At 47.3% G+C, this 23,640-nt stretch overlaps 1 protein-coding gene across 1 annotated transcript in view; it reads left to right on the top strand.

Annotated features, from left to right (window-relative positions):
- The window catches only part of LOC137537846 (S-antigen protein-like), a 52,218-nt gene that overhangs the window by 20,325 nt on the left and 8,253 nt on the right, over window positions 1-23,640 (top strand). Inside the window, exon 2 of the mRNA XM_068259798.1 lies at window positions 16,652-16,696. Within this exon, the coding sequence (XP_068115899.1) occupies window positions 16,652-16,696 (45 nt within the window). The remainder of the gene's footprint in view (window positions 1-16,651; window positions 16,697-23,640) is intronic.

The raw sequence follows: 23,640 nt of genomic DNA, 5'->3' as shown, positions 1-23,640 counted from the left end.
GTCCCTCTTTCAGGACTGATGTAAAGATTTATCTAAATATATGTATTTTTGTACTGATTTTTAATTTCAAATGCAGAGTGTTGTACCGTGTTCTTAATTGCAAATATTTTATATGAAGAAAAACTAGTGATGATAGAAAGTAACAGAGTGGATTTAATTATAAACTTATTTTTTGCTTATGAATATTAGTGACACGCGTAGCTAGGAGTATTGTGTGGCCGTGATTAGGGGTGTGACAGGAGCGTTTCTTAAAGTGTCCCTCTTTCTCATCTCAAAATGTTGGGAAGTACTGTATGCACAAAGTAAGTGGAGAGGCTGGCTTTACAGCAGGCTAAAGCTTGCTACACACACTGGTTTAAGCTCGGCCTAGGGGGCTAGTAAGCATTGTCTTGGCTGAGAAGCTAACATGTGTACAGGAGGCCCCTGATGTCACCTAAATATCTGGCATGCCGGATTTTTACCGACACCCAGGGCCAGAGGCAAAGGAGCATTTGCCATAGCGCCCCCGACCTCTGCAGGGGTCCCGCGCAGCCGACCCTGCTAAATTCTGCCTGCTCCCCCCGGTGGCACTGCTCCCCGGGGGCTCTTGTGTGAGAAGCCACAGCAGAGAAGGAAGAGGACAACGTAGAAAGAGTGTCTGGACTGTGTAGCCTTCGCCGCCCACCGGGACAGTTTAATTACTGCTGCTCCTTCTCACACAAGAGCCCCGGGGAGCAGAGAGGAGAGGTAATTGCAGTGTGGGTGGAGGGGGCGTTTTCAGTCAGGGGCCCCGATTCAGTTTGCCCCTGGGCCCCGGAGCCCCTTAAACCGGTCCTGACAACACCGAAGCAAGACCGACCCCAAAGTACATTGTTCTTCTCCCTCCTCACCACATCCCCCAAAAGCCAGTCTTTCATGCACCGTGTGTCGTCCCTCCTCCTCCTCCATAGCAATCTATCATCCAGCAGATTCAATTACAGTAGTTGAATTTGCTGGTAACTGTTATAATTTTTTTTTCTCGTTCTCTCTCGTTTTCGTTTTTTAGAGAAGGTCTGCTACTGTCTGCGTAGGGTGTTAGGAGAGTTTGGAGTGATGCCAGCGGTGTTTCAGTCTACAGGTAGTGGATGGGGGGGTGAGAGAGAGGGAGAGACTAGTTGAGAGAAGCTAGAGCAGGAGCTGTTAGCTCGCTGCATATTTGTGTGATTCTGATGAGTTTGTTAGAATGTTTTGTGAACAGTTGTAGGTTTTCCTCTTTCCTCCTCCACGTATTCTACAAAACGAGGAGAGCGTGAAAGTAAGAGTAAGAATGCGCTCCGTCGGCCCATCCGGCCCTTTAATACTGACTAGGAAAGAGTTAAATATGACCTCATCTTAGCCATCCCCCAGAAACGACTATTGGCTTAAACCCCTCGTGGTGTCTTAATACCCACCTACTCGATTAATATTCCATAAGATATTATGCCCTAGTTGCAGGAATGTTATGTTTTATAAATATGGCCCATGTTGATTGTTCCCGTAGTCCATTTGTCTGGGGCTGTGTAGGCCTAAGACCTTGGACTAGGAACATCTTCTCAGTATCTGCTTGTATCATCTGCTTCAAGCAGACACTGAGATGCTTCTGCCTGCATCACGAAAACCTCTATTTAAAGGTATACTCTGTGAACAAGCCTTTTACCTAAAACTCAGTCCAAATAACTGAGGCCTACTTAAATTATAACATTCCCCCCTAAAATGGCTTGATCCGCAGATCCCTGCTTCTGAACCCAGCAGTACCTGGTTTCTTTTCTGTATGTTTCACTTTTCGATGCTCGTGCTCACACAACTTCTCTGCTTTAGGCGGTTATCCCTGGGAGAGAGGGCAAGACCTCTTGGTCTTCCTGTAACCAGGCTGTCTGGGAATGCCCTACTTCTAAGTCCCTCTACACCACATTCTCCGCATTTGCGTCACTTGCGTATCACTCACAAACTTGCATGATCACAGAAAAGTGAAACTTGTTTGTCTGTTACACGACAGAGCAGTGCCAGGTGCCTTCTAAAAGAACGCCATTATACAATCAGCTCCATCATAGGTACTGCTACACCTATACCCGTAACCCTGTATATCCCTTAATTTGGAAATATTGCTTCATGAGATTGTTTATGAAGCACCAATCTCTTGACCAGGTTAATTTGCTTTGCTTAATTTAACACACAACCTCACCTGGATAATGATGCCCAAAGTTGTCATCCCCATCCCGACGACCAGTGGGTGTAGGAAGACATTTTGAATTGCAGAGGCCCCGTCCGAGTGTTCCTGGAACATTGCCGGAAACCTTTTCCACCAAGTCAGACTGGAACTCACCTGCTTATTTTTGTATTCTACCTCGTTAAGATCACCTGGATCATGGTGAAATCTTACCTCTAACTTAGTGTCCTGTTTGTTTAACCGTTGTAACAAAGTGTGGTCGTCTTGGGTCAAAACCTGTTCCCATTTGTCCCATGCCGTGTTATCTTTCAGGATGGGAACTTCCCGTGAAACTTTGAACTTTAGAGTTTTCTTCACAATTTGAGGAATAATGTCATCAAACTTGGATGACTTGATCCATATGGGATCTTCGCTCACACAATATGTTCCCCTTAAAAGATCCACCTTATCGGAACAATTATGAAAATGTACTTCGAATGTGTCATTAGACATTATGTTAAAAAATCAAACCTTTCCTTCAGCCACCGGAACTATCGGTTTGGCTTCAGGGTGGATCTTTTGAATGGTAGCCTCGCATTCTGTGTTATTGAGCCAGCAGGCTTCTTCACTAAATTTGACTTGCCCCGGCAAACACAGGTACCTCTGTGAGAATTGCTCGCATGAGGACAACTCTCCTTGTTTCACCTCACCGTCTAGCACCAAAAAATGTTGACCTCTCAGGTCACGGTGTAAGACATGTGTTGAGGTGGGAATTAAGGAAGTGGCGGTGCCTAAAGAAGTGATGCACCCTTTCCATTTGTTCACCCAAACATCTCGAAGCTTCCATGCAAAAGATCCTTCTCCAGAAAAATCGATAAACCTCTCCTTGTCCAAACTCAGTTGTACAGGATCTTTTAGCATCTCCCTGGCAAAATATGTCCCCAACTGTCCTGATTGGACCTCTTCCCCCCTTTTGTCCTGAGGCAAAATGTGTACCTGAGGTCGGGAAGACTGTACTCTCTGCAATCTTTCAATTAAGAGTACCTCTTCAGTAGTGTTGGGCGAACATCTAGATGTTCGGGTTCGGGCCGAACAGGCCGAACATGGCCGCGATGTTCGGGTGTTCGACCCGAACTCCGAACATAATGGAAGTCAATGGGGACCCGAACTTTTGTGCTTTGTAAAGCCTCCTTACATGCTACATACCCCAAATTTACAGGGTATGTGCACCTTGGGAGTGGGTACAAGAGGGAAAAAAAATTAGCAAAAAGAGCTTATAGTTTTTGAGAAAACCGATTTTAAAGTTTCAAAGGGAAAACTGTCTTTTAAATGCGGGAAATGTCTGTTTTCTTTGCACAGGTAACATGCTTTTTGTCGGCATGCAGTCATAAATGTAATACATATAAGAGGTTCCAGGAAAAGGGACCGGTAACGCTAACCCAGCAGCAGCACACGTGATGGAACAGGAGGAGGGTGGCGCAGGAGGAGAAGGCCACGCTTTGTGAGACACAACAACCCAGGCCTTGCATGAGGACAAGAAGCGTGCGGATAGCATGCTTTGTACCGCCATGCAGTCATAAATGTAATAAAGATAAGTGGTTCAATAAACAGGGACCACGCGGCAACGCTAACCCAGCAGCAGCAGACGTGATGGAACAGGAGGAGGCGCAGGAGGAGAAGGCCACGCTTTGTGAGACACAACAACCCAGGCCTTGCATGAGGACAAGAAGCGTGCGGATAGCATGCTTTGTACCGCCATGCAGTCATAAATGTAATAAAGATAAGTGGTTCAATAAACAGGGACCACGCGGCAACGCTAACCCAGCAGCAGCAGACGTGATGGAACAGGAGGAGGCGCAGGAGGAGAAGGCCACGCTTTGTGAGACACAACAACCCAGGCCTTGCATGAGGTACCGCCATGCAGTCATAAATGTAATAAAGATAAGTGGTTCAATAAACAGGGACCACGCGGCAACGCTAACCCAGCAGCAGCAGACGTGATGGAACAGGAGGAGGCGCAGGAGGAGAAGGCCACGCTTTGTGAGACACAACAACCCAGGCCTTGCATGAGGTACCGCCATGCAGTCATAAATGTAATAAAGATAAGTGGTTCAATAAACAGGGACCACGCGGCAACGCTAACCCAGCAGCAGCAGACGTGATGGAACAGGAGGAGGCGCAGGAGGAGAAGGCCACGCTTTGTGAGACACAACAACCCAGGCCTTGCATGAGGACAAGAAGCGTGCGGATAGCATGCTTTGTACCGCCATGCAGTCATAAATGTAATAAAGATAAGTGGTTCAATAAACAGGGACCACCACGCGGCAACGCTAACCCAGCAGCAGCAGACGTGATGGAACAGGAGGAGGCGCAGGAGGAGAAGGCCACGCTTTGTGAGACACAACAACCCAGGCCTTGCATGAGGACAAGAAGCGTGCGGATAGCATGCTTTGTACCGCCATGCAGTCATAAATGTAATAAAGATAAGAGGTTCCATAAACAGGGACCGGCAACGCTAACCCAGCAGCAGCAGCAGCACACGTGATGGAACAGGAGCAGGCGCAGGAGGAGAAGGCCATGCTTTTTGAGACACAACAACCCAGGCCTTGCATGAGGACAAAAAGCGTGCGGATATAGCAGCAATGCTTTTTGCCACCATGCAGTCATAAATGTAATACAGATGAGAGGTTCAATAAACAGGGACCGGAAACGCTACACCATCCCAGATGTTCATTGGTCATGTTACTTGGTTGGGATCCTGGAGTGTTGCGTAGTAATTTCCAATCCAGGATTGATTCATTTTAATTTGAGTCAGACGGTCTGCATTTTCTGTGGAGAGGCGGATACGCCGATCTGTGACGATGCCTCCGGCAGCACTGAAACAGCGTTCCGACATAACGCTGGCTGCCGGGCAAGCCAGCACCTCTATTGCGTACATTGCCAGTTCGTGCCAGGTGTCTAGCTTCGATACCCAATAGTTGAAGGGTGCAGATGGATTGTTCGACACAGCTACGTCATCTGACATGTAGTCCTTGACCATCTTCTCCAGGCGATCGGTGTTGGAGGTGGATCTGCACGCTTGCTGTTCAGTGGGCTGCTGCTGCATGGGTGTCAGAAAATTTTCCCACTCCAAGGACACTGCCGATACTATTCCCTTTTGGGCACTAGCTGCGGCTTGCGTTGTTTGCTGCCCTCCTGGTCGTCCTGGGTTTGCGGAAGTCAGTCTGTCGGCGTACAACTGGCTAGAGGAGGGGGAGGATGTCAATCTCCTCTCTAAAGTCTCCACAAGGGCCTGCTGGTATTCTTCCATTTTGACCTGTCTGACTCTTTCTTCAAGCAGTTTTGGAACATTGTGTTTGTACCGTGGATCCAGAAGGGTATAAACCCAGTAATTGGTGTTGTCCAGAATGCGCACAATGCGTGGGTCGCGTTCAATGCAGTCTAGCATGAATTGAGCCATGTGTGCCAGAGTCCTACCAGAATCCTCATCATCCTCTTGTGAGCGTTGTGATAGTTGTTGTGATGCATCATAGTCGTCACCTTCCTCCTGGTCTGCTTCTGCTGACCATTCGCGCTGAATTGTGGAAGTCCAACGTGCACCGCTTTGGCCCTCGTCAGTGGTGGCATGAAATTCCTGCTCCAACTCCAGCTGTTCCTCCTCCTCTTCTTCGTCATAGCTGCTGGGGCCAGCGTTCCCTGAGGCGGATGGCCTGATGTTGGTACCATCACGCTGATCGTTTTCTCCTTCAGATTCCCCCAGTTGCATCATGACAGCTGTTTCCTTGATTTTCAACATTGACCTCTTCAGTAAACACAGCAGTGGTATGGTAATGCTGACTGAAGAGTTGTCACTGCTCACAAGCAACGTGGATTGCTCAAAATTTTGGAGGACTTGGCAGAGGTCCAACATGTTGGCCCAATCGGATCCACAGAAGCTTGGCAGCTGTCCGGATGCGCCTCGGTACTGCGCCGTCATGTACTGGACCACTGCACTCTTCTGCTCACAAAAGCGTGCTAGCATGTGCAGCGTAGAATTCCAGCGCGTAGGGACATCACACAGCAAGCGATGGTGGGGGAGATTGAAGCGCTCCTGCATCTTGGCGAGTGCCCCCGAAGCAGTACTGGAATTTCTACAATGTTTGGCCACTCGACGCACCTTCAACAGAAGATCGGCCACGCCTGGGTATGTCCTCAGGAACCGCTGAACTACTAGGTTCATCACGTGCGCCAGGCAAGGGATGTGTGTCAGCTTAGCCAACCTTAAAGCGCGAATGAGATTACTCCCATTATCACACACAACCATGCCCGGTTTCAGGTCCAGCGGTGCCAGCCACAAATCCGTCTGTTCCTTTATTCCCTTCCAAATTTCCTCCCCTGTGTGCTGCTTATCCCCAAGGCAGATCAGCTTCAGCAACGCTTGCTGACGCATGCCAACAGCTGTGCTGCACTGCTTCCACGATCCTACTGCTGCTGGGTTAGCGTTTCCGGATGAGGTACAGCTTTGAGATGCGTTGGAGGAGGAGTAGTCAGAGAGGTAGGTGCTGCTGTTGTTATCCAGTGGGAGGGACGGCGGTGCAGCTGTTTGCGGCGTGGGCAACACCCGCGCCGTAGCAGGTGAGGAATCGCTGCCAGGCTCCACAAGGTTCACCCAGTGCGCGGTAAGGGAGATGTATCGACCCTGTCCGAACGCACTCGTCCAAGTGTCAGTGGTGAGGTGAACCTTGCAGGCAACGGCATTCTTCAAGCTTCGGGTTATTTTGCTGACCACGTGCTCATGCAACTCAGGCACTGCAGAGCGCGCAAAGTGGTAGCGGCTGGGAACCACGTAACGTGGGATGGCCACTGACATCATGCCCTTGAAGCTGTTTGTCTCCACCACTCGATATGGCAGCATTTCGCAGGCCAGAAGCTTGGCTATGCTGGCTGTTACTGCTACGGCCCGGGGGTCATTTGCTGGCAATTTCCTCTTGCGCTCAAACATCTCCGACACAGACAACTGAACCGTAGCGCTGCACACGGAAGGGCTGTTGGTTGTTGTGTTTGATGAACACTGGGAGACCTCAAGAGCACTACTCCGGAAAGTGACAGTGTCAGCGTCGTCTGATGTTTGTGAATGTTGTGAACCACGCAATGGCTGGGCTACTGCTGCTGCTGAGGCGGGTCTGGTGGTGAGTCTGGTGAACCCAAGGGAGGCAGTGTTGCTGGTACCCTGTCCTGCCGCGTTTGCCCACAGAGTGGGATGTTTGGATAGCATGTGGCGGCTCCTGCTGGTGGTGGAGAGGTTGTTAATACTTTTCCCCCTGCTCAGGCGGGTCTTGCACACCTTGCAAATCGCCATGGTAACATCCTCAGTGCAGTCTTCAAAGAAAGCCCAGACTTTGGAGCACCTGCCTCCTTGCTGGCGATTTCTGTTTGCTCCTCTTTTGCCTCTCACTTGAACTTCCACGCTTGTGGTGCCTGAAATTGCGCGCCGCCTACCTTGTGGCACAAGGCGAACTCGTGCAGCAGTGGGTTCTTCAACAGACTCATCTGTGCTGCTGCTACGACGGCGATGTTCTCGTTCAGAAACAAAATCTGGGTCTATGTCCACATTGTCCATACCCTCCTCTTCCATCTCCTCAAACTCGTCATATGTCATTGTGGGGGGCCGCCGCCGTGGAGTAGAGCTCCCTGGAACAACCTCTGCGCAGCTCACTCCAACGTCGTCTTCCAGATCTTGTCGGCCGACCTCCTGCAATTGCAACCCCTCCTGCCCAACTTGCTCTGGGATTTGGGTTTCCGAGTCCTCCTCGGACTCGCCTTGTATTTCAGTGCGCGGTGCATTTCCCACAGTTAATGGTTGTGAATCCGGGCACAACATTTCTGGCTGTTCCTCCATTGACCTTTCAAAGGTGGAAGTTTGTTGGGCTGGGAATAGCTCCTGCGAATACCCCATTGTGTCCTGAGGTAATTCATCGGACTGGTTATCTGGCAGTTGTGTGCGTGGTGTCGCTGCCGGTTGTGTCAGCTTTGTGCCCACTGGCTCCTTGTAACTGGCTGAGGACTCGGACCTCGTGCGTGATGTGCTGGTGCTGCTTAACCCACTGCTGGACGCTTGAGAGGTCATCCAAGTAATTATCTGGTCCTGTTCTTTTGGATCTGTGAGGGTTGTTGTCCTGGACAACATGGGCGGTATTGAGTGGGTTTCCTTGGGTGCTCCCCTGTGGCCTGTACGTGAACCGTCAGGGGAAACACCTCTTCCCTTGCCCCTTCCTCTTTCACCGGATTTCTTCCTCATTTCACTTATCCTTACAGTACACGCTGACTGGCAGCAGTACAGTGGCAGTACAGAAATGCTATACAGTACCACTATTCCCAGCAGCGACACAGAGCACAATGCTATACAGTGGCAGGTGAGCGGTGTACCACTATTCCCAGCAGCGACACAGAGCACAATGCTATACAGTGGCAGGTGAGCGGTGTACTACTGTTCCCAGGCCCAGCAGACACAGAGTGGAAGTAAACACAATGCTATATAGTCTGGCTGAGCGGTGTACACAGAGTGGCAGTACACACAATGCTATATAGTCTGGCTGAGCCGTGTACACAGAGTGTCAGTAAACAATGCTATATATAGCGTGGCTGAGCGAGGTACACAGTGGCAGTACACACAATGCTATATAGTCTGGCTGAGCGGTGTACACACAGTGTCAGTAAACAATGGTATATAGTCTGGCTGAGCGGTGTACACAGAGTGTCAGTAAACAATGGTATATAGTCTGGCTGAGCGGTGTACACAGAGTGGCAGTACACACAATGCTATATAGTCTGGCTGAGCGGTGTACACAGAGTGGCAGTACACACAATGCTATATAGTCTGGCTGAGCGGTGTACACAGAGTGGCAGTACACACAATGCTATATAGTCTGGCTGAGCGGTGTACACAGAGTGGCAGTACACACAATGCTATATAGTCTGGCTGAGCGGTGTACACAGAGTGGCAGTACACACAATGATATATAGTCTGGCTGAGCCGTGTACACAGAGTGGCAGTACACACAATGCTATATAGTCTGGCTGACCCGTGTACACAGAGTGTCAGTAAACAATGCTATATATAGCGTGGCTGAGCGAGGTACACAGTGGCAGTACACACAATGCTATATAGTCAGGCTGAGCCGTGTACACAGAGTGTCAGTAAACAATGGTATATAGTCTGGCTGAGCGGTGTACACAGAGTGTCAGTAAACAATGGTATATAGTCTGGCTGAGCGGTGTACACAGAGTGGCAGTAAACACAATGCTATATATAGCGTGGCTGAGCGAGGTGCACAGTGGCAGTACACACAATGCTATATAGTCAGGCTAAGCCGTGTACACAGAGTGTCAGAAAACACAATGCTATATATAGCGTGGCTGAGCGAGGTGCACAGTGGCAGTACACACAATGCTATATAGTCAGGCTGAGCCGTGTACACAGAGTGTCAGTAAACAATGGTATATAGTCTGGCTGAGCGGTGTACACAGAGTGGCAGTAAACAATGGTATATAGTCTGGCTGAGCGGTGTACACAGAGTGGCAGTAAACACAATGCTATATATAGCGTGGCTGAGCGAGGTGCACAGTGGCAGTACACACAATGCTATATAGTCAGGCTAAGCCGTGTACACAGAGTGTCAGAAATCACAATGCTATATATAGCGTGGCTGAGCGAGGTGCACAGTGGCAGTACACACAATGCTATATAGTCAGGCTAAGCCGTGTACACAGAGTGTCAGAAAACACAATGCTATATATAGCGTGGCTGAGCGAGGTGCACAGTCGCAGTACACACAATGCTATATAGTCAGGCTAAGCCGTGTACACAGAGTGTCAGAAAACACAATGCTATATATAGCGTGGCTGAGCGAGGTGCACAGTGGCAGTACACACAATGCTATATAGTCAGGCTAAGCCGTGTACACAGAGTGTCAGAAAACACAATGCTATATATAGCGTGGCTGAGCGAGGTACACAGTGGCAGTAAACAATGCTATATATATAGTGTGGCTGAGCGAGCGGTGTACTACTGTTCCCAGCAGCGACACACAATGACTGGGGGGGACCCTGGCTAGCGTGGCTGGAGAGCGAACTACCCTGCCTGCCTACCCAAAGCTAAACCCACAGAGAAATGGCGGAGATATGACGTGGTTCGGGTATTTATTTACCCGAACCACGTGACCGTTCGGCCAATCAGAGCGCGTTCGGGCCCGAACCACGTGACCTGTTCGGCCAATCACAGCGCTAGCCGAACGTTCGGGGAACGTTCGGCCATGCGCTCTTAGTTCGGCCATGTGGCCGAACGGTTTGGCCGAGCACCGTCAGGTGTTCGGCCGAACTCGAACATCACCCGAACAGGGTGATGTTCTGCAGAACCCGAACAGTGGCGAACACTGTTCGCCCAACACTACTCTTCAGGATAAAAGCTCCCGTAGTGAAGGGTGGAATTCCTGTCCGTTGGCTTAACATACAGATTGGTAGACAACAATGAGTCTTTGTCTACCGATTGTCAGTAGTAAAGGTGCCCATACACTAGGAGACATTCCTTGGCAGATCACGGGGATCAAATCTACTGAAAATTGCTGCCCCAACATTCATTTTCATCGATACCTAGCAAAAATCGAGTGATATTCCTGATCAGACATGACAGTTTTTTGCTGATCAATTGGAGTGGGACAGGGGCAAGGCAGGGGTGCAGCAGTATCCATGGGCAGGTGGGGGGGGGGGGGGGGGAGGGGGCGCTAGAGCCGTGGAAGCATCCTCCTCTGCTAAGGCTGCTCTCCCTGGCCCCATGCAAAGTATTAATGTAGCCATACATCTAGCAATGATGGGCAGATTCAACCAAGAGACAAATCTCTCTCCTCACCTCGCTGACCCAACGCTCTCCCGCTAATGTACAATCTGACCCTCCAGTGCCCATTGCACTATACATTACCGCTCCATGTCCGCCGCTGGCTCCGTCCTTCATCCATAAACGCACACCATGTGGTTGCTGGCATACATGTGGGCGCATGTGTGATGTCACCACATAGGGCGTGTGTATGGACAAAGGACTGTGCCTGGAGCCAGCAGCAGACATGGACAGTTTATGTTTAGTGCACTGGGCAGGCACTTTAGAGGGGACGGCTTTGTGGGTTTTGTCGCTGCTCCCGATATCGCTTGCTGTTACCGCCGCGCACCTAATTGAGCAGGTTGGCGCTACATCTTGCAGCATGTCCGACTGATTCATGTGGCCAATTTCGGCCCAAAATAGGTTGCATAGTTGATTGGGCAACACTTGGTGGCAGCAGTTTTCATCCAATTTGATTATAATAATCAAATTTGATGGTCAATCCGCTGCCAAGTCGCTTGATGTATGGCTACCTTAAGTGTAGTGAATCATTGACACCCACCTCTCCAGCCAGAGCACTCCCTCCTCTGTGCTGCCGTCATGTACCGGTGCTCATAGTGGCCCTGTGAACTGGCGGTTTCCTTGCATGCATGCGCCAGGTCACAATGGACACCAGGACATCACAGCGAAAATTGATTTTTAATAGATTTCAAGACAAAATGCATTCTGTGGCAGGAATAGATCTGATCAGATGTCCATCAGAGAGGGATCTATATTTTGGGCACATCGGGTAGAAAGACTGTGTATGGTGGGTTTTAATGTTGACACCAAGTAAAAGCTCATACACATATCCAACAAATCTGCCCGATTGTCATTTGAACAGTTGGTTGGTACGCGGAAAGTACAAGTCGTGTAAATGGTTGGTTGTGGTGTCGGTCATGTCGTGGTGTTGGTCATGTACACACATGCAACTTTTCCGCATCACCAACCTCAAAGACATGACCGATCGAACGACCAAGAAAATGCATGACTTGTATTTTCTGCACATCAACTGATCGAATAACTCATTTGCATACTGCGCACACAAGCGAACAACGGACTGTGCAATATGGTCACATTCATAACAAGTACAAGTTGTTCACACGATATTAGACCAACAGTTAAGTGAGATGAACTACATGTTGGATTGGGCAAACCGCCTGTTATCAGTCGCTTGTGTAGTCGTTTGTCACATGTTCACACGCCCAACAGACCAAGTTTGGTCGATAGTTTGGCCGAAAAGTTGCACATGTGAGAGCCTTTATATTGAAGATTGTCCCCCAATCCTGCAGAAGACAGATCTCTCCATTTGTCTGCAGGTCACCTTCACCCTGATTAATTTTGTTAAAACAGTCATAAAGTTAAACTTTTAATGTGATAACATTGTTCTGTGACTGCAGACAAAAGACAGCAGAGTTTAGGTTATTTATTAGCCCATTCCCAGTACATGGGAGGAGGTCTGGGGTCTGTGCTTTATAAGGACTCACAATCAGTGCTTCTCAATGTGTAACCTGGACACTCTCCTGCTCACTGTCTGCCCTGACCAGAGCCAGTGAAGATGAATGCCCTCCTCCTTCTCAGCTTCTGCTACCTACCCTTGTTTTTTAACATACCTGGTAAGTCTCTTTACAATATAGCACTCTCATTTTACATATATGTATTGATAGGATAGGAAAGCATGTAGTGAGGATAAAGAGGCTGAAATATTTTTTTATTATATTTTCTTTTACTCTGATGTGCATTTTGCAGGTTATCAGGTTGTTTCTCTGCCTTAAGTACCTTTATTAAATGAGTCCACACATACAATGACTGTCGCTGGCAGGCATCAGGTGACCATTTGATGCAAAGCATTGAACAGACACCTTACTAATCTACAGCCAAGCAACATGTTCTGTTGCTATGGAGAGGGAAGGAGGGATGCACTCACATGACATGATTTGGTGCTCCAGATCTTTGGGGGTATATCGGGACAGCTGCACACATACTAGATTGAGGGACACATCTGACAAGTTTAGTCTACCATGTGTATAAGGTTTTCTATTTAGGTGATTATAACAATTGCTCCCTGTGACACCCCCACTGACCTATTTTACCACCTCCATGTAGTATGAGGGTTTTCCTACACAATCTGCTCATAGTATTCAATATCTGCTGACCCATATACTTCATGGAGGTGGTAGAATTGGTCAGTGATTGGCCAACCATAATTTAAAGTGCATACCAGACTTTAGAATACCTCTGTTCCAAGTGCTATACAGATGCATTGCTAGTCTATAGGCTAGTGACACATCTGTTGGTGGAGGAGAAACAATGGTTAAGTGCACAACAGCAATGCTTTGAGCCGGAGGTAAAGTGGAGAACTAGGCACTCAGCCAAGATTATCGATCCAGCATTCTGGATCAAAACGATTCAGGGTGGCTGTGCGCATGCTAGAACCCTTGATCATGTGTTCTAGGCTTTACTCCACTGTAGGCCACTTCATTGTGCACCATGCCATTGTCACTTTCACTCTATTCAGAACAGAATGCAGTACAGCAATAATAGTATAGTGTGTGTACGTAAGATAACGAGCAATACAGTTCTATTAGATTTGTCTGGTGATCTGACCAAAATCGGTCAGTTCTGTTAAGGCGGCCATACATCACAAGCCTTGGCAATTATTGAATCGGATGAAAATCAGTGCATACCTGATCGACAATGCGACCAATTGCGGGTCGAAATTGGTCGCATAAATTAAACATGCTGCAAGATGTAGGGCCAACTTGCTTGATCAGGTGCACGGCAGTAACGGCGAGCAACATCAGGACAAACATGACAAAACCTCCAACGCTGTCGCCCAAGTTCAATGTGCTACCCCGTTGCCCTGTGCACTATACATTACCTGTCTGTGTCCGCCGCTTGTCCTGGACTCCATCCATACACGTGCCCTACGTGGTTGCCAAAGTAACGTGGGTGCGTGCCCCCACACACCCACGTGCACGCCTGGAAACCACATGGGGTGGATTTATGGACGGTGCAAGGAGCCAGCGGCAGACACGAACAAGTAATGTATAGTGCACTGGGCACCGGGCGGGGGGGGGTGCACACTGAACATTAGGGGGACAACATTGGGCCGGCGAGGCGACGTCACAAGGCCGATTCTGGATCAATTTCAGCATGAAACTGATTAGGAATCAGCATGCAGCATATGGGCAGCCAACAGATCTCTCTCTATTTTGATTCGATCAGAGAGAGATTTGACTCTTGGTGGACTCTGCCCATCATCGCTAGATGTATGGCTTCATTTATTACACACAGTTTTCTTCTTTATCTAAAATGGGCATCACAATATCTTCAAAAGACTGACTTTCCTTCTTGACGTATAGTTACACTGTAGATCATTCTTACACAGAAGAAGGGGCTTTAATCATCATTTACCTTATCCCAAATGAAAATTTAAAAATGGGGGAGCAGGCATTTGTAATGGGCTCTCCTCATGCCCACCGCTCCCCGTTCTACTCCGTCACCCTCTGTTACTGTGTACAGACCCTTTGAAGCTACTTCCTTGTCAGGAGGATCAGAGAAGACTGCACAGGTGCTGCTCGGCAACACGCATCCTTGATCACGAGCATGCGGCCAGGAGTGTTCTGCGCATGCGCACTACATAGCTGCCTGTGACAGTGCGAGTGCACAGAGTGCTCCCGGCTGCGCAATTAAGCACGCCAGGCAGTCTTCATCGAACCTCCCGACCAGGAAGTAGCTTTGGAGAGTTGGTACACAGTAACATAGGGGGATGGAGGAGAACAGGGGGAGCGGTGGGTATGAGGAGAGCCCACTACACATGCCTGCTCCTCCTGTTATTACATTTTTGTTTGGTCTAAGGAATTAGCATCTCCCTAATGAGAATCAATTAATTATATCATTAGCTTGAGTAATTGGATCATCTATAATTAATTATAATTATGTATATATCTCCTCCATTCATATTTTCTGTATTATTAGTAATCCTTATGGAACAGCAACAGATAGTTATTGGAAGTGTGTAGAGGGTTCATGCAGTGCTGACTGTTTATTACATGTCAAATGTTTTTATTAATATTTATATAGTGCTGACATCTTCCATAGCGCTGTACAGAGTATCTTGTCACTTAACTGTCCCTCAGAGTGACTCACAATCTAATCTCTACCATAGCCTGCCACTTTAGGCATCGGATAATTAGCAGATAACAGGCATTGTAGTTCTACTGTACTATAACGAGACTACAATTGCAGAGCCTTGAAATTTAGTGGTGGAAATCGGCACTGGAAGCGTAATTTGGGCACAGTGCCAATTGTGGCTATGGTGGGTATCTGTGGCTTATAGCACTGAAGGTTAGTGTTAGGAGTAGGTGGGAAGGCGGGAGATGGGGTGGGGTTAGTGTTAGGCATGGGTAGGAGGTTAGTGTTGGACACAGGTGAGGGGTAAGCGTGAAGCTGGTTTTACACTGTAAACTGGCGGCAGCGATGCAGTGTGTCGTTTCTGCAGCACCACAACGCACTGGCAGAAATAGGCCTTCTGGAATACAGCTTTACTACACGGTATTCCGCAACTGGTATTGGGCCATGCAGGAAGCGATGTGCACTTGCAGTCACTTCCTGCTTCGGGGTATGCAAAAGTGCATGGAAGCATATTGTAAAAATACGCTTCCACGCATGCACACCGCAACGTCGCGTTGGTAATTTTAAAAAAATCCCCATGTCGCCATAGACTAACATGACTTCCAGGCAGAAGCAGATCGCTGCAGCTTGCCACAGAAGACATGGTCATGCAGCAATGTGGTTCTGGACCAGTGTCAGGGATGTGGTGAAAACGTCACTTCAGTCGTGCCGTAACATAGAAGTATGAAAGTCTCCATACACTTTCATTGCCCATCAGTGGGGTGCTGTAAAAATACCGAACCGCCCTGGTTTGAAAGGGCCCTTAGGCATAGGTGGGGGCTGGTTAAGTGTTAGGCGTATGTAGAAGGGGTTACTGTTAGGCGTAGGTGGGGGAGGACTCGTGTTAGGGCGCGATTCCACTAGAGCGGCGCGCGTCTGCGAGACGTGAGCCGGCTCTTCCAGGTCTGCTGGGAAAGCAGACTAATCCCATCAGCTGTGCCATGCACGGCTATGGGATCCGTAGCCTCCCGCGCCGATTCGGATGGAAAAGCCAGCCGAAACGCTAGCGGTAGTGATTCAGCCGGCGTTTCCATTGCACCCTATGGCAGAGTTTCCCCACACTATTCGCCTGCAGGGAAACTCTGCGGATTTGCGGCGGTTTCTGCTCAAGTGGAAACGTGCCCTTAGAGTTAGGCTAGGGTTAAGGGATAGCAAAATATAAGTAAATTTACTAATATTCTACTCATGGTAAAAATAGATTGAATACTAATAAATTGTCCGATATTGTACTATCCACTTTTACCATAAGTAAAATATTTGTAAATTTACTGATATTCTACTAACTGGTGACTAATCAGTAAATCCGCACCCAACGCACACACACACAAACACACACACACGTATACGCATTCTGCCTCACATGTTCATCCAGATATAGCCTTTACATGAAACAAGCATATAACTGGGTAACAGGTGACTGATAATATTTATTTATTGTTTTTCAGCATCAGATGCCAACCCGTTAATTGTAATGGACACAGCATATAGAGGTAAGTTACAAGGAAGCTTGCATGCCTAGTACTGTACACTGATATCTCTGTAGATGCTGTTCTGAACAACATTGACCTTTCCAGGCTGTAACCTTCTCATTAAGCTGTGGCCCCATTCATACCTAAAAACAAAAACGCCAAACTTTTGCATTTTTATGCGCTTTTTTCCCCTCCCAGCGCTCCAATGTGCGCTGCGTTTTTGTAAAAGCGCTTTTCTAAGCGTTTTTTCAGAGCAGTTTTTTAATTCACTCCCTGACGCAAGTCAGGAAGTGAACTCTGTCCCTGAAAAGAATACATACAATGTATTTATTCTTAAAAATGCGAACGCTCTTCCTATACCTTCCATTATACGAAAAACGCCCTATGGTACAAGAACCGCTTTGCTGAACGCACTGCGGACGAACCGCGCTGATATGAACCTTCTCATAGAGATTCATTGCACAAGCGTTTTGTGGGCGATTTTAAAAATTGTCTGTGCTTGAAAAAAGGCGTAAAACGCCCACTAGTGTGAACAGGCCCTACAAGAAAAGCTGTCTTATTTGAACTGAATCTAATCTGAAAGTGAACACACTGAATTCCTGCTTTATTTATTTACAGTACACCAAAAGTGAGAGCGATATGGAGGCTGCAATATTTATTTCCTTTTAAAGCCCACCTGAACTCAAAACTTCCTCTCTGCTCTAAAAGATAAGCAGCAGCATAATAACCTTTAAAGAAAAACATTTCTTTGTTACAGCTGATACAAATCCTGCAATAAATCTTCAATGTTTCTACTTCCTGCTTTCATTGAAGTAGATATAGGGTTACCATCCTGTGTTTTTCAGATTAGTTGCTTTGCCAAGGCAGCAGAGATTACTGAGCTGACACAGCTAAGAGATCAAATTACAGTTGTGATTGGTCACAGATGAGGGGGAATTAGACAGTCTAAAAACTCTAAATACACGCAGGGTGCATTTCTCTGTGTTCTCCTTCTGTCCTGTGCAAGAGTTCAGGTCCACTCTAAAGTAGACCTGATCGCTTGCACATGACACAAAGAAAACAGAGAGAAATATACCCTGTGTGCTTTTAGAGAGAAAAGACTGTCCAATTCCCCTTCATCTTTAAATAATCACAAGTGTAATTTGATCTCTCAGCTGTGTCAGCTCAGTAAGCTCTGCTGCCTCGGCAAAGCAACTAATCAGGAATTCGGCAGTCCTTGGTAGATACAGCCAATATGTAAACACAGGATGTTAACCCTTTGTCTGCTTCCATGAAAGCAGGATTTATTGCAGATTTATTGCAAGAGGTGTGAAAGCTGTAAAAAAGAAATGTGGGAAGGGAAATCGCAAAATGCTTGAAAAAGCGCTTTGTATAACGCTTTTCAGAATAAATACATTGTATTTATTCTTTTCCGGGTCAAAGAGTCGACTTCCTGACTTGCTTCAGAAAGTGAAAAAACTAATCGCTCTGCAAAAATGCTTAGCAAAGCGCTTTACAAAAATTGCAATGCGCAGGTATAAAAATAATCGCACACAAAATCGCAAAACGCTGCCTTCAGCGATGGCGATTTTAGATGTGAACAAGGCCTTAAGGTTACTATGCTGGTGCTTATCTTTTAGAACAGAGAGGAAGATCTGAGTTCAGGTCTGGTTTACTGTAGAAGGATAGTCCACCAGCCTCAGGATAGCATATATGTTTGCGGGGAGTCCTAATGGGGTGAGAGGTCCATCACACCTCCCAATCTCACCAAGTTCCAAATTACATGTATACATATCTGGCAATAAATATGTATTGGATATAACATCTAAAGAGGGTTGAGTCTTATGGGAATTGCGATGCAATTTGGAATTCAGGTCTGGTTTAAACAGTACCAGTTGTCTGGTGTCCTGCTGATCTTTCATGCATCAGGAGTGTCTGAAGCACACACCTGAAACAACATGCGGCAAAACCAGGCAAACTTGTACCGTACCTGTTACATTGAGGCCAGTTTTACATCTGGCTACTGCGTTGCGATGCCCCACCCCATTGCATTGCACTGCAATGCAAAAAACGACATTTATATGACCCTGCAGCAGAATGTTCCGACAGGGTCATACGCATAGCACCGCCCCCTCGCTATGTGACGTACTCCCTGCTGGGCAGGAAGTATGTCACTGGGATTCCCGGGTTACCTCAAAGTTTTTCTGACGTTCCGCACCGCTGGCAACAATCCCTGCATCGCCCATTGGCTTACATAACTTGCTCAGAAGTCTGGCGGTAACACGTTGTTGACTTTGCGGCAGCTCGGCAGGCGATTGGGCACTTCCGGCACAAAACAATATGTTAATATGGACCCAAACTCTTGCACAGGACAGAAGGAAAATGTAGAGAAATGCACCCTGTATGTATTTAGAGAGTTTAGCCTTCTAATTCCCACTCCTCTGTGTCTAATCACAAGAAGTTGTAATTTGATCCCTCGACTGTGTCAGCTGACTGCCATGGCAGGGAGGCTAATTTAAAAGCACAGGATGTAAACAATATGGGCCTGATTCACAAAGCGGTGATAACTCAGTTATCACGCCTAAAAGGCTTTAGGCGTGGTAACCTTTGCACTAGCAGAGTTATCACCGCTTTGTGCTGCTGATCGCACAAAGCAAACGCGCAGGCGCGCGCGCAAAGATCCATAGGGCTTACTGCGTTGCGCATGCCGCAAAGCTTCACGCGAGATACTTCTAATCACGCCTAAACAAAATTTAGGTGTGGTAAAGGGCTTTTCACAGGCGTGCAAAGTGTTTGCACTGCTTTGTGAATCAGGCCCAATATCTACTTTCATGAAAGCAGGAAGTAGATACAAATTGTGCAATACATCTGCAGTGTATCAGCTGTAACAAAGAAATGTTTTTCTTTAAGGTTATTACACTGTTGCGTATCTTTTACAGCAGAGAGGAGGTGTTGAGACCAGGTCCGCTTTCAGTGTGCTAGGCCCCATTGTCTTACCCTGTGGTAAAACAGGGTAACACAATGCAAAGTTGTAAGGGAAGTGTAAAAGGGACTTCAAAGAAAAAATGTTAGATATGCAGTAGGAAGAAGCCTGTGGATGGTCCAGAGGCTCCCCCCAGTCTCTTAACTCCCCACCTGCCCTGTGCTGCAGCTCTCTGGACAATCTTTGACATTAAAGTTGCTGATTGCTGGTGACTGTGCCCCTCTGTGTATGAGCCCCACTGTGTATGAGCTCCTCTGTGTATGAGCCCCTCTGTGCATGTGCCTCTCTGTGTATGAGCCCCTCTCTGTACAAGCCCCTCTGTGCATGTGCCTCTCTGTGTATGAGCCCCACTGTGTATGAGCCCCACTGTGTATGAGCCCCACTGTGTATGAGCCCCTCTGTGTATGAGCCCCTCTGTATATGGGCCCCTCTCTGTACGAGCCCCTCTGTGCATGTGCCTCTCTGTGCATGAGCCCCTCTGTGTATGAGCCCCTCTGTGTATGAGCCCCTCTGTGTATGAGCCCCACTGTGTATGAGCCCCACTGTGTATGAGCCCCACTGTGTATGAGCCCCTCTGTGTATGAGCCCCTCTGTGTATGGGACCCTCTCTGTACGAGCCCCTCTGTGCATGTGCCTCTCTGTGCATGAGCCCCTCTGTGTATGAGCCCCTCTGTGTATGAGCCCCTCTGTGTATGAGCCCCTCTGTGTATGAGCCCCTCTGTGTATGAGCCCCTCTGTGTACGAGCCCCTCTGTGCATGTGCCTCTCTGTGCATGAGCCCCTCTGTGTATGAGCCCCTCTGTGTATGAGCCCCTCTGTGTATGAGCCCCTCTGTGTATGAGCCCCTCTGTGTATGAGCCCCTCTGTGTATGAGCCCCACTGTGTATGCAGATGTGCAAGCCCAGACTTGCTCGTGCGCAGTACGGATTCGCTCATCATCGGGAAGTACTCAGGGATGGCAGTACTTCTGAAGACTGACCGAGGAGGGTTGAAGATGTATTCTACCAAGCTAGTCAAAGAACGTCACCAGGGCTGGCGATAGAACAGCGGCACGGAGCGAGGACTATGGAGGCTATGGGATCTAGAGCCTTCACGCCTCCCCATAGAACAGTATCCAACTCATTTATTGGGCCACTTCAGATTACTTTAAAGGGATACTGTAGGGGGGGGGGGGGGGGGGGTTTGGGGAAAAATGAGTTGAATTTACCCGGGGCTTCTAATGGTCCCCCGCAGACATCCTGTGCCCGCGCAGCCACTCACCGATGCTCCGGCCCGCCTCCACCTCCGGTTCACTTCTGGAACTTCAGACTTTAAAGTCTGAAAACCACTGCACCTGTGTTTGCCACCCATGCTGCTAGGACGGTCTTAGCATCATATCACATTATTATTCAGCATCCATGGGTTGCTATTGGGCTGATCTTGTATGATATATATTTGCACAATATGCACTTTTATTTTTATGTTGTTTAATCATGGTCTGTATTCGTTTTTATTCACTACTCTATGCACTTTAGTATATATGGCCTTCTGAACCCAGGTTCAATCCCTGTGGCAGCTCTTATATTGAGCTACCCAGGTGATATTATATACCTGCTATTATAGCTTTTTGTGATTATTTCGCTTTACTTATCTTTACCAGTGAGATGAGGTGCTCGTTTGGTTTTTAGATGTTTTTAACAATTGCTTTATGCTGCTATGTGATGATTATTCAAATAAAATTGTTATACTTTTTTGAATCTTTTAGTGTGGTGCTATATGTGGTCATACCTCTTGCTTGTACACTGCGCCTGTGTTGCCGTGTCCTCGATCCCGCTGATGTCACCAGGAGCATACTGCGCAGACCCAGTATATTCTGTGTCTGCACAGTACGCTCCTGGTGACATCAGCTGGATTGAGGACATGGCAACGCAGGCGCAGTGGTTTTCAGACTTTAAAGTCTGAAATTCCAGAAGTGAACCGGAGGTGGGAACACGAGCATCGGTGAGTGGCTGCACGGGTACAGGATGTCTGCAGGGGACCATTAGAAGCCTCGGGCAAGTTCAACTCATTTTCACCCGACCCCCCCTACAGTATCCCTTTAAGGTGGCCATACACAGATCACGGCCACCTTAGATTAGATTATTTTATTGTATTGATTCTGACTTGATTCAAAGTATACAGTTTTGATCAAATCAAACCAATCAATGTCTGCAAGGTAACACTATCAAAATCTATCAGATATCCATTCAAGTGTGTGGAACACTGATTGATTATCTCTCCATCACCAAACCATTTTTGTATAAAAACTAAAAATGATCAGATCTATTCCGATCAGTGTGTGGGCAGCTTTACAAACTTGCAGTATTCTGTGTGCCATCTCCTGGTCATGTGACGTAAACACACCAGAAGCTGCCATAGGATTTGTGATTTTGATATTAGGTAATGTATTCTTAGCCTGAAACTGAGCTTCACAGAAGTGAAAAGGAGTTCTGGCTGCCGGGTTGTTGTTTTTTTGTTAATTTGTAAAGAAGTCACCTGTTATCAAATCTCTACTTTCTAGTCTCCATATTTTTTAAATCTAATTTAAAATGCCAAATTTATCTTACTTCATGTGGTCATTCTGAAATCCAATAGAACATTTTTTTTATTATATCCAGAAATGTTGAGTATGTGGGGATTGGGGGACAAATCTACCTATTTGGGGGTTGGTGGATTTACTTGCTTTATGGACAGGGGAGGACTGGGACCTTTTGGCCTGGGGGGAAAATACAAACTAGAGGCCCGTTTTCACGGCAGCCCCAGCCCAAATGACATCACACACGTGCCCCACATGCTATATGCCAGTAGTCACATGCAGGGGAGGACTGGCCAGGGGGGAAGGGGGGAGATTTCCCCCCAGGCTGCCTCTCATTTAATGATTTAGGGCTGGCACTGTGCCTGGTGAATTCAGGTTTTTGTGTAAGGCAATGTGAAATACTAGGCTGAATGAGGGAAATAAACGCCCAATTAAGGAGCAATTGCAGGGCGGGCAAGCTAGTAAATATACACAGCATGATACAGAGCAGAGGCTTGCCTGCAGGGTCCATGGGAAAAAAATCTGTCTGGTCTCTCACCATTGTTAACTGCGGGGTCCGTTAAAAATGGCGCCAGTTATCGTAGTTAAAAAACGGCGCCCCATAGAGAACCATTATCACTAGTTATTTTTCGTTTTTGACAGCTAAAAAATGGCGCCGGCTTTAAAAACGATATTTATCGTTTATATTTATATTTGTATTGCTCCTAAACGATATTTATCGTTTTAACCCCTGCTTTGCTGCCGTTTTGAAAATATCTGCCCGCCGGCTTTAATGTTTAATAGCAAAGCCCCCTTAAAAGCTAAAAACACCAAATTTGCAGGGAACGTTGAGAAGAAATATTATATGAATATTCTTCTTCTGACCGTGGGAAAATTAAACGCCCGCCGACTTTAGCGGTTAATAGCAAAGCCCCTTTAAATGCCAGAAACACCAAAATGTGTAGGGAATGTTAAGAAAAATAGTGGAAACACGAAGAACAAAAAATTGTTCAAAAAGACCTTATAGTTTTTGAGAAAATCGATTTTAAATCTTCAAAGGAAATGTAACTATTTAAATCGCGTACTGACATTCCCGTGGAAACTTTTTCCGCCGACTTTAGCAGTTAATAGCAAAGTCCCCTTAAATCCTAGCAACACCAAATTTGCAGGATATGTTAAAAAGATACTGGGAAACAATATTTAAAAAAAAAATTGAAAAATTTTATTTATTTTTTTTTTAAATTAAAATTTTTGGGTTATGTTCAGAGTGTGGGAAAAGTTTTGAAAAAAATGACGTGGGGTCCCCCCTCCCGAGCCTCTGTAACCCCTTGTCTCCCATGCAGGCTGGGATAGCCAGAATGCGGAGCCCCGGCCGACTGGGGCTTCGCACCCTGAGCTATACCAGCCCGCATGGTCCATGGTATGGGGGGGCTTCGGGGGGGAGGGGCGGCCAAGCCTTCCCCTCCCCCCC

Source organism: Hyperolius riggenbachi, chromosome 11, assembly GCF_040937935.1.
Source record: "Hyperolius riggenbachi isolate aHypRig1 chromosome 11, aHypRig1.pri, whole genome shotgun sequence".
Lineage (NCBI taxonomy): Eukaryota > Metazoa > Chordata > Amphibia > Anura > Hyperoliidae > Hyperolius > Hyperolius riggenbachi.
The sequence above is the reverse complement of the archived record's forward strand: the minus strand, read 5'-3'. Positions and strand labels throughout refer to the sequence as shown.